We start from the raw sequence: 11,280 nt of genomic DNA, 5'->3' as shown, positions 1-11,280 counted from the left end.
TATCTCTACCGATCTCCAGATTGCTGACGTGTTCACCAAATCCATGACTCAACAACGACATCAGTTTTTGGTTGGCAAATTGATGCTTATTAATCATCCAGCATCAATTTGAAGGGGGATGTTAGCTTAGGCAGTAGTTGTTATTGATAGAAATACAGCTGAAATAGGAGTGTAATTATAGGATAAGTATCTTCCTATACTTTAGGCCTAAATTATAGGAATGTGATGTAAATCAGGATTCCTTCCTATTTAAGGAACGAGACTCTCATGTAAAAGGGGATTCATTCAGCTAATTTGACAGTATGGTGGGGCGTTTGGTTGACTGTTTCTGGAATTTTTTATAGAAGTTAGTGTTTTCTTGCAGGTGGGATAGGTTATAGGCTTGTTTAAGGGATTTTAGTTCGAACATTTTAACCAAATTTTTTATTTCAATTTCCAGTCCACCTAAAAAGAAGATTAAGGCATATCGTTCATCAATTTCTGCACGATTCCACAGAATGTCAAAGTCCTTGATGTAAGTTTCCAAATCGCCCTCTTGTTTTAGATCTTTGAGTTCTTCTAGAGGGTCCTTATGGCTGCCAAACCTTCCATAGATGGCTTCCACATACTCATTCCAAATTACTACCCTGCTACCATTGCTGCGCATGAAATTTTGATGCCAATACAATGCCATGCCGTCCAAATAATATGCTAGTTTGAGTTTTTCAGCGTCAGGGACCTCTTCTATCTCAAAATATTGGTTGCATTTATATAACCATTTATGGACGTCTTCCCCTTCGAAAGATGGAAAATCACGCCTAGGCTTATAAAACTTGTAGTGTCCCCTATATTGCCAATCATTCCTGCCTATCATACCTTTTTTACTATTGCGTGGATGCTCTTGGTTAGAGCTTGTCTCCCCCGGAGGTAACTGCAGTTTCTGCAATAATGTATTCTGTTGAAGGGAAATACCAGAAATCAACTCCTCTAACCTTAAAAGTCGGTTGTCGCTGGACAGCTGCTATTGCCTTTATTGTTCAAACATTCTTGCCATCTTGTTATTCCATTAAGCTTGTTCCTTGTTAGTTGTTGCTAGCGCTCCTTCTAACTTCTTCATATCTTGGGACCTTGTGTCATGAGCCATTGTTAAGATATGAAGATAAAAGCTCTGATACCACTTGATGAAGGAACAATTGTATAAAGAAAAAGTTTAACAGATGTGAGGAAGATTGGAACAGAAATGAAGAAGAATAGGAGAGAAAGCAGGAATGCAGAGAGGGAGGACAGAATAATATTTCCTTTCTTTGATAATCCTATTTTGTTACAACTGTCTCTGTATATAGGCCTGAATAGAAAACGAGAGCAAGCCTGAATAGAAAACGAGAGCAGGATCTTGTGCTTTCTAGATTACAAATATATAGAAACGGTGTGTATTAAATAAAGTAAAACTTTAGTAAAATAAAACAGTGCGAATCACTTGTAATAATAACTTCTCTTTTAAATGCCTTTCTCCGGTTGAACTTTTTCACATAAAGCTTCCCTGCAACAAAGACCTTTGAAAAGAGGGCATGCCATCTCCAGATTTTATATCTTGCTATCTCCTTGCGAGAACTTAGGACTCGAATTGACATGGACAGATGTTTAACAGCAAGTAGTAACAAAATAATTCGAACTGCATGCAAGATATACCCAGCATTCATCACCATTTCCTTGACCTGCTTACAAAAATAATCCTCCTATCAGGTAGAGATTGCATCTATAAATGCTTAAGCATGTCCTTTGGGATCTATCTAGCCATGAAAGCAAGTGCTTCCATTGCCCAGCTAACTTGGTTTAACCTAGAAAAATAATTACACTTTTATTCTTCAAAACTTCAGTGCAAGTTACTGGTAAGCTTTGTGCAGCTTGAGATCCCAACAGATGACCGGCCGCCTCTTGCATATCGCACAAAAATCGTGGGCCTGCTGGCATGTGTCAGAAACAATATTTACATACCATGTCTTTCTTCAAGTGGAATTAGCCTCAGGCCAATAATTCACAGCAACCAACAACTCTGGCATCTGCCCAGCCCAGATGAAAGGATATGGCCTTTTCTTGGACATCACGTTGCCAACACCTGGCCACTTTTTCGTCCCTGTTGCCCAGAAATAAGGGAGCAACTGCCAGCCAAAGACTGGCTAGAAAAGTTGAAGTGGAAAGGACGTCAGTTTTTTGTGCCGGTTAACAGAACAGTTCCTGGAAAGACCACATTATGAACTTTGCAAAAACATCAGACTCCAAAAACTCAATATGAGCAGCCCGCCCAATGATTGTGTTCAAATTCCTGCCATAGGCAGAGGTATCAAAGTTTACATCACAGCGCAAGAACAGTCGATGCTCAGATGTTGGTGCTCGCAGCTGATCCAAGCAATTATTCAGCATCTGCAGGAACAGCCTACCCTTTTTTGAGTGGTCCATGGAAGCAGCATGGCACAGTTCAATTCTGGCAGAATGATACGGTACATAACCATCCTGAGAAAATGGTAATAAACTAGTCTTTCATCACAACTACCATATGTTAAATTGATATCATACACAAAATGGAGCTTCAAGGTATATTTAAAGCAACTAATACTGTAGAGTGTAGATAAGATTTCAAATGCAGAGGCAAACTTAATGAAGACTGAAGTATGAACCTATGACTCTGATGACACTGTTATTTCAGGAAATAGCCCGTCGACAGGTATGTTCGGGTCGTGCAGAGTCAAGAAAATTCCATTCCTTGTTCAATGCTGTTGCCTTTTGCCAATAACAAAGATTGCAATTCTAAAAGAAATGTGATATGTTATTGAAATTGAATAAATCACTCCCTTTCTGTAGTATTAGGACTGTTAAATGTAAGTACAATATGTGCTTTCATGGTTATTTCAAACATCTAAGAAATCCGATGTGTCTTTTAGTGTTTTTGTTTCTTTCACCCTCAAGCATACATTTAGCCCTTCATACTGCAAAAGAAGGTCAATTCATGGTGCCCCTTATTTCCAATTGACCAGTAAATAGATCCCCATTGCAAACAGATTTTAGTGTAAGAACATTTATGTATCATGTGCCTATTGTTAGCAAACAAAAGAGAAATGGCTAAACAATTGGAGACCTTCAAGAAATTTTCTTTTGAGGCATAGCATGACATACCTGGGGTGACGATAGCAGTACTATATGCCTGAAATTCTCCAATGTCTTCCGCTGAAAGAACAAAATAAACAGTTTTAGAACTCAGCAAGAAGTAGAAGTAAGCATCTGCTATGATTTCACACACAGAGGCTGCTTGAAGAAATGCAAGTTGTTATTTTTCAGATCCTAATCATCACTTCTTTTTCTTATTCTTTTTATAGTGTAATCTCTCTCTATAATCAATCAAAGAAACAAAATAAGATTCTTAGTACCTCACAGAGTTTGTACAAGAAAGTGTTTTGTAGATTTGGGTCATCTGTGAACATAAGCTGATGAATGCACCGCGTTCCCTTGAGTTTTTTCAAAAGCCACATCCCAGAGTTAAACAAAGAGTTTGAGCTGTAGAGATACCCCAAATGTGGCCCAGATATAGAAACATATGTGTGAAGGTATCTTAGGTATGGTTCCATTATGCTCTCTGTGGCAATACAAATACAAAGCAAGTGTCAAATTACAGATTAATAGAAAAGTATGGCATGACATTGCATTGCATTGCATTGCATTGATTATATTACCTGATAATGCTGTTCTTATGATGATATTTCCAAGAGAATGCCCAACAAAGCTAAGCTTGACATCCCTTAAGAAACCAGATCTTGAAACTCTATCCATTTTCTTTTTAAGGAAAGAGATCACTTCCTGTGCCAGCCTTAGTCCCATTTCTCTGAAGTCTCCAGATGTTTTGTCTTCATTTGCCTCTGACATTAGAAACTCCATCTTGGGGTCTATCAAAAGCCACTGATTGCGAACAAGGCGTAAATCCAGATGGTGTCCCTGGTGTGTTGTAGGTGTGACAAACAAAATTAAGCCAATTTATGCATAAAACTAGAACACAGTTCACAAGAGGAATAGAACAGACTTCATTACAGATTGTCCAGGAGCACAGGACAATCAATTGCAAAAACAATGAACGATTAAGATAAAATTTGTTACCCAGTATCTGAATAATATAGAATTGACTTCAAGAACAGCTTGGTTTTTGGTTTCAGAAGGTTACAAATATGTGGATGAAACAGACTCAAACAATCAAATAATTCATGCATGAAACTATAAACCAATAAATTCATGGTAACAGATTCAAATCCTTATGAAAAAAAGATAATCTATTTATAAAGTTTAATCTACAAAAACAATTTTCATCCCATAGTTCCCAATTATCTGAAGGGAAGAAGTGAATCAAATTGTTAGAAATGAACCCAGGCTAAATTTAAACTTTCAGATGATGGAAGCCAAGCCATTACTTAATAGTCTAGGTCAAGCATTTAAAATAAAAGTAAAAAGCTCAAGTTTTGGAAATTTTAAATATTTGCCTCGGCTAAAAACTCAATTGACCAATCAAAGGCACTTTTTTATGGTGCCAACAAAAAAGAAGCATTAACTGTACAAAGAAAGGAAGATTCGACCTGAACACACAATCAAAATTCCATAACAATTGCATCCCATTTATCACCTCTATTATGCCAACATCAAAACTCTCTTTTGGAGATTTTATTCAAATACCTGATAAACAAAAAAAATTAAGGAAATTCATTCTAAAGAAACAATTTGAAGGTGCAAGCTGCAAAGCGTTAAACTAATTAATTAGCAACGAAGCAGCTCCTTAGGTGTAGCAAGGATAAAAACAAAATTCAATCAGCAAGTGATAAAAAACAGGTTTTCAATTATTTGGTAAATGGTGTAAAATCAATTAAAGCACAAGTTTGTACATTGGATTGTAAACTAACTAGCTACATGGGTTGGCGGGAAAGGACAAGGAGCGAGCCTTGCCTGAAACCCATGCACAAAGATGACAGCCTTCAACTCACGACCATTTTTTGGTAGCACACCACCAGATTGCTTCTTACCAGCTTCAGCTTCAGCTTCGGCGCCAGGTCCACCGTGCAAGCTATGTGAATCTACCAGTTCCAAATTTCTAAAGTAAGAATTTTCACTAAGAGTACGCCGTGGAGCATTAGCTACACGTTCCACGATCATGATAGGAATTCGTAGTGGATCCCCAAATATGTACATGTCTTGAATTGACCGATTATTAATCTGCATGGAAACAATACCAACCCTGTGTAACACCGAAGAACAAGACGACTGTAACAAATCATTCAAAGTGGGAGTAATACTCACCCTCATTTGGGCAATACTTCGCCGATGAAGGTCAGCACGTGTAGCTGCACTCTGGGCAGGCTGTGTAGAACAGAAAATAAAAATTGTGACTTGGAGACTATGGAATTAAAAAAATAATGGTGTTTATTACTGAAAGTAAAAAAAAGACTAATAGTCTATAGAAGAGAAAAAAACAGGAAACGGGCAGAAAAATAAAAACATTTACATTCAACACACTAGAAGATCTTCTATGGCCATGATAGAAGGAATCATCAGTTCCACTGCTTATGTACTGATGAGGCATATCGACCTTAGAGTACACCATCCATATCGACCACTCAGCTCGTCGATCTTTAGTCCACACATCACGCAGAAACTCCAGTATTGTTATTTTGTTTGCCCTGGAATGGAGCAAAAAGGTCAGTAGTTAAAAAGGTGCAGATGAAGTTAATGAATCTGAATCAACCAATCATTTTACTAAATGCAACCAACAACAAGCATAAATCAAATCCATTATAAAGGAAGACCGATAAGTTATCATAAAAATTTAAGAAATCACACCAAAAATAAGAATCACGGTAGTTGCAAGCTTGTCCATCATAAATTTCACAAATTTCATCATAGCAATATACTATCCATTTTAAAAGCACACCAAAAATCAGTGTCTTCACTGTTCTTCAGCAAGCAAACTGTACTGTCAGTATTGAAGCATTTAAGAAAATGCAAGGGATGAAGTACTGTTTTTGGTTAAATAGCTACGGTCAGTTGTGATGTACCTAAAAGAAAGGTCATGTCAACAACTTGCTAAATGAATCATATCCTTACTTGGAAGAGGAAAATATAAAAAATTCTAACTCAATGTGTCAATTTGGTGGAAAAGCAAACCTGTGGAACTGCAAAAAAATCTTCCATAAATACGATAGCTGAGCACCCAACGAATGAAAAATGTTAACAACAGCAGCCTTCGTTGAAATGTGGGGCAAATTATCACTTTGAAAATCTGCAGTTCCATTTGCTTTCTTTCCAAGAAGAGACAAAGATATTAAGTAAATAAGAAAGCACTCAAACTGAAAGTAAAATCAAAATTTGTTAACTATAAAAATTATAGGCAAGACCTCAAGACCATTATGTGGCTTTCCTTGTCCTGAAACTTCACCATCTGCAGTACCCAGATTTTCTTGCATGATAGAATCAAACATCCTCATATCATCCATATTGGAGATAAAATCAGATAAATCAATAGCATGTCCAATGCCTTTGCTGATTTTTTGTAGCTCTTCAAGCAATGCATCACGGGAAACCAACAATGCTTTAACAAGCATGATCTTTTTTGTATCTAAAGAAGCCACTTCACCTAATGCCTGGCCAATCACAAAATTAAAATTTCAATCCATGAAAATATCACAAAAGCTGAATAAAGCTAAAGAACAGGCTCCTCCATACTGGATAACTGCATGTTTCAAATCTAAACATGTGATTGCATCTTCAAACCTTTGGGCTTCAACCACACAGAACTTATAACTTTCTTAAGCTGTATTTTCTTTAAAGCAGAAGTTTTAGAATTTTTCTCATCAATCATCTTTTGCAGGAAAAAGACTGAACTTAAAAGGAAAAACATGTGTTATATGCTCACAAGTTGCATAATGGTTAACTATCATCTAAGCATCCATTGAGCACCGCTTGTTTCTAGGGGTGTTTCTTATTTGGGTGAATCTAGATGTTCCCTTCTCATTGCACTTGGGAAGGAATGAACTTGTAAAAAGATCTACAATATCTCACAAAATGCAATTTCTGGATACCTTTGGAAAAAGGAATCGAAGAATACTTTGTCGATGGCAGATAAAGAATTATGAAGTTATTCAAACACATTTCATTATTGAAGCAATTTGGGAGCTCCTTATAGTATTTTTTAAACAAACACCTGAGTGACAGAAAGCTCTACTACAAAGTTGAACAGGAAGTTGTCACAGCCAACCCACTCAACCAATTGCTTTTCTGGACAGTACACCAGTTCTAATTAGTAGGACAAAACCCAGGCTAGAGTAAACTGCAAGTTTTGCAGAAAACAGTAAGCAAATTTGCACATATGCACATGCATGTATGAACAAAAGTAGTGCATTCACTCAAATATACAGACGCTTGTGCAAAAGTGTTGCGGCAAGTAAATACTGTCATCATAAATCAGATGTGCTAGAAGCAAAATCTAGCAATTTAAACAATAAGATAATGCATGAAGGCACAAAGCTAAGTAGAGTGGATAAAAGCATGCAAAAGATTATCCATTGTGTAAGAGCATACTTGGCTGATTCCATCACTAATTTTGCCAGCAACATCTTGACCATAAGAACCACTGCAAGATACAACTCATCAAGTTATATTAGGCAACAAGAGTCAAAATGTGATCATGACCAGGTTGCTTAATTAGATGCCAGAAGTGTGACAAACCTGGGTACCTTCATGAAAGAACCAGCTGTCATTAGACTGGTGTGCACGCTTGCATCAACTAACACATAATGAAATGCATCAAAGTGTACAGGGCAATATGAATGCAATCCCAGAAGAGCTTTAGGAGGAATTCGAAATTCATGGACCGAAACAGAAGAAGCATTCGGATAAGCCATAACCCTGCACAGTGTGCCTATCAATCAGTAGAATATCTTAATTTAATTCAAAAACGTTGAGTGGGTAAGAAAAAACGACAAATCATTTTATTCAAGAATCAAATAACAAAATCCCTCAACTTACATGCTCTCTGTTATGGGAGCTTGCATAAGCTCAAATTTCAAAATAACAGCGGAGGTGGATGGACCCTGCAAATTGTACACCATATCAGTTTGAAGACCATAAACATCAGCATCAGTAAATTTTAAGCCGGCATGTACAGTACCAAAATTGTAATAAATATATGCAGTGAAGATATTAGAGTATTTTCATTAAATCCCAGGTTAAAGGAGTGGTGTTGTTTTGAAGAATCAGAAGGAAATAATGTGTTTCACCCCTTTTCTGGAACAGCTGAGGTTGAAAGTTTTTTGAAAGCAGTTCCTCAATCTTGTTAGTTTTAAGAAATGCAACATTCCAATTCTTTCTGATACAGACAAGTAATCCATGGGTTTTTAAGCCCTGTGATCTCCAATGACCTTCTCAGGAAAGCCGCAAGAAAGAAAGTGCAATGATCTCACAAGACAGAGTGCTAGTCATCATGAAAGCAATGATGCAATATCATAATGTAGGTGGTGGAGTTTTGACATGTACATAGAAGAAACTTTCACAGGAACGATTCTCTGTCACCAGGCCTCTTCATATTGGATGCAGACCAGCTATATATACCAACCTTGATAGGCGGTATCAAAAACACTAAGCAGAATAGGAGACCATACATAAAGATACTATATTCTGTTATTTTATAGTAAATCCTGTTTTCTAGAGCTGTTTGTTTGTCATCGAGTTGGTTTCACTTCCCTTGACTCAGGCAACATTCTGCTGCATTTTCTACTCTAATTGTAACTATATGAGTTAAGAAGGAAAGCTTATTGTATCAGGCACGTGAGCTTCACGCTCACACACATACTGAGAGATGGAGAGAGAGAGGAGTATAGATTACCTCACTTTCACTGAGAGGTAGAGTGAACGAGATCATGATAGATAAACGAATATCTTGTCTTGCATATTTAATCCGAAAAGGCTGTGTCAAGAAACTATTATCTGTATCATCAATCTTCCATATCCCATATATGTTTTCACCACCCAGATCAGGAGCTGTGGCTCAAGTAAATATCATTTCTTTCTTAGCTCATACCATAAACAATGAGCACAGAAAAAACTCACAAAAGCTAATTGCATCTCTAAGCAAGAACAATAACAACACCAAAGCATATAAAATATGAAAACAAATGACTGTTACATAGACATCCTAAGAAGCTCCTTCTCAAAGTTACTAAATTTGCCTAAATAAACAAGTTTTGTATATTTTTGCTCTGTTTGTTTTTGTATTTCAAAAACATTTTTAAAAAGATTTAAAATTTTTTATTTTTTTCTTTGCTTTAAATTAATATTTTTTATATTTTAAATTATTTTAATTAACTGATATTAAAAATAATTTTTTAAAAATATTATTTTAAAACATTCACAAATAAAAAAAAATTTAAAAAACAACATGAAGTTTTCATACACCCATGTCAATACATTATGAATGAGAATTGTGGTTGATCAACCAGCAATATAGCAAAAGTTCACACCTTTTTGCTCTAAGTGAAATATTCTATAAATATGGGGAAAAAACCAAAACCCAGAGACACAAAAACAGGGAAATTATGAGTTTATTGAGGTTCGTAACGTGCACAAGAATTGTGGTTGATTAGCAAGAAATGTAGCAAAAGTCCCCACCTTTTTTTGTGACAGGAAAACTTTTTTATACCTACAAAGAAAACCTAGAAACAGAAACGAAGAAAAAGAAGAAAATAGCAGCATGAAGAGTTGAATAAGCTTTACCTTCATATTGAACAACCCTTGCAGGGGTTGCTAAAGACGTATACCCTCTATCTTCCCATCTCATGCTGATCTTTATTTGATACCATCTACACACCCAAAAAATAAAAGACAACCCAGAAGAGAGGTTTTTTAAAAAAGGAAAAAGAAATATAAGAACATGATTGAGAAGAAATGGAGAGAGCATTATTACCCTTGTTGGAAAAGGTCGAGGTTGTGAAACCTGTGAATGCAAACAGCAATTTCTTGCACAGTTTCAAACATGGCAAATCAAGACAAACAGACTGTTTTCTTTGGCCTACGCTTATTTAAGATTTAAACCAATTGCAGAGCATTGCTTCTTTTAAGAAGAAGAAGAAGAAGAAGAATGTACCATTCCCTTTCTTTGTTTTGTTTTGGTTTTGTTTGTTTGCTGTCCCTGTTTGTATATGTGCTTTTTCTTAAAATCAACTTCCAAAAATGGATCCAAGATGATAATGATAGCATTTTCAAATTCCGAAGAAAAGTACGGATCAATTATTAATTCGAATAACCTAAAGGATTTCAATGACTGGTACGAAAAAAATAAATATATATTAATATTTTATAAAGATATTCTTTAAATATTTAAAAAAAATTTCACTAATTTTATTTAATAACAAAATAAAAAGTAAATGAGAAATTGATAGCGTTGTAAAAAAAAATGAAAAACATTAGATGCTTAATTACAAGCAAATCAAATATTAAAAGTCGAATGAAAAAAAAATTATTTAAAAAAAAATAACATGAGTCAGTGTATTAAATTCATAACTTAATCGTCCCAGATAACCCTGTATAAAATAATTAAAAAAAAATAAAGATCAATTCTCAAATAAACTAAATGATAAAAGGAAAAGATTAAAAAAATTAATTTAAGAAAAACATATAAAAAAATTAAAAAAAAACATATAAAAGAACTTGTGACCTTTTAAAAGACATTAAAAAATTAAGTAAACTCGCGTTTAATTGACTAACTTGAGACTTAAAATATGAAATCAGGATAATTTCATAGAAAAAAAAGTAAAAAAATTAACGATGTTCAAGGTCTAATAATTTAATGTTGAAAGATGAAATTGAAAGAAAAATCAATTTAAAAAAATCTTAAAAAAATATTGAAGTTAAATCGGGCTAATCTTTAAAACTAGTGACTCAGGTCATTAAACCGAGATTATCCTTTAGAAGGAAAACAAGAGAAAATCATGAAAAAAAATTTCTAATCGTCCAAAATTAAAAAAAAAAATAGCAAATAAAAGATTGAGAACCAAATTGGATACAAAAATAAAGTTAAATTAAATATTAAAGGACAAAATTAAAAATAAAAAAAAATCAACAAAATGATAAATAAATAAAGCGATCAAATGAATGGAGACCAAATTGGATACAAGAATTAAATGAAATAAAATGTTGAAAGAAGAAATTGAAAAAAAAATTAAAAAAACATTAAAAGAAAAACAAGTAATAATAAGAAAAATGAAGACTAAAATTGATACA

The 11,280-nt window shown here is 34.8% G+C and overlaps 1 protein-coding gene across 3 annotated transcripts; it reads right to left on the bottom strand.

Moving 5' to 3' along the window:
• Positions 1-1,581: 1,581 nt before the first annotated feature.
• Positions 1,582-10,217, bottom strand: LOC133669387 (uncharacterized). Of its 3 annotated transcripts, XM_062089493.1 has the most exons (15): positions 9,965-10,214; positions 9,775-9,860; positions 8,888-9,042; positions 8,032-8,096; positions 7,732-7,911; positions 7,585-7,636; positions 6,402-6,647; positions 6,172-6,305; positions 5,513-5,687; positions 5,308-5,367; positions 4,957-5,223; positions 3,705-3,963; positions 3,402-3,607; positions 3,151-3,201; positions 1,582-2,490 (listed from the first exon to the last, which is right to left on the bottom strand). In XM_062089493.1, the coding sequence occupies exons 1-15, from the start codon at positions 10,033-10,035 to the stop codon at positions 2,200-2,202; spliced, it is 2,298 nt and encodes a 765-aa protein (XP_061945477.1). In that variant the 5' UTR covers positions 10,036-10,214; the 3' UTR covers positions 1,582-2,199. The 3 variants fall into 3 exon arrangements, with proteins under 3 accessions (XP_061945477.1, XP_061945476.1, XP_061945478.1); XM_062089492.1 differs by having other exon boundaries at positions 4,957-5,367; positions 9,965-10,215; XM_062089494.1 differs by having other exon boundaries at positions 2,328-2,461; positions 4,957-5,367; positions 9,965-10,217.
• Between the last annotated feature and the right edge of the window lie 1,063 nt (positions 10,218-11,280).

Source organism: Populus nigra, chromosome 12, assembly GCF_951802175.1.
Source record: "Populus nigra chromosome 12, ddPopNigr1.1, whole genome shotgun sequence".
NCBI lineage: Eukaryota > Viridiplantae > Streptophyta > Magnoliopsida > Malpighiales > Salicaceae > Populus > Populus nigra.
Note: the sequence above shows the minus strand (reverse complement) of the source record. Positions and strands in the feature narration are given on the sequence as shown.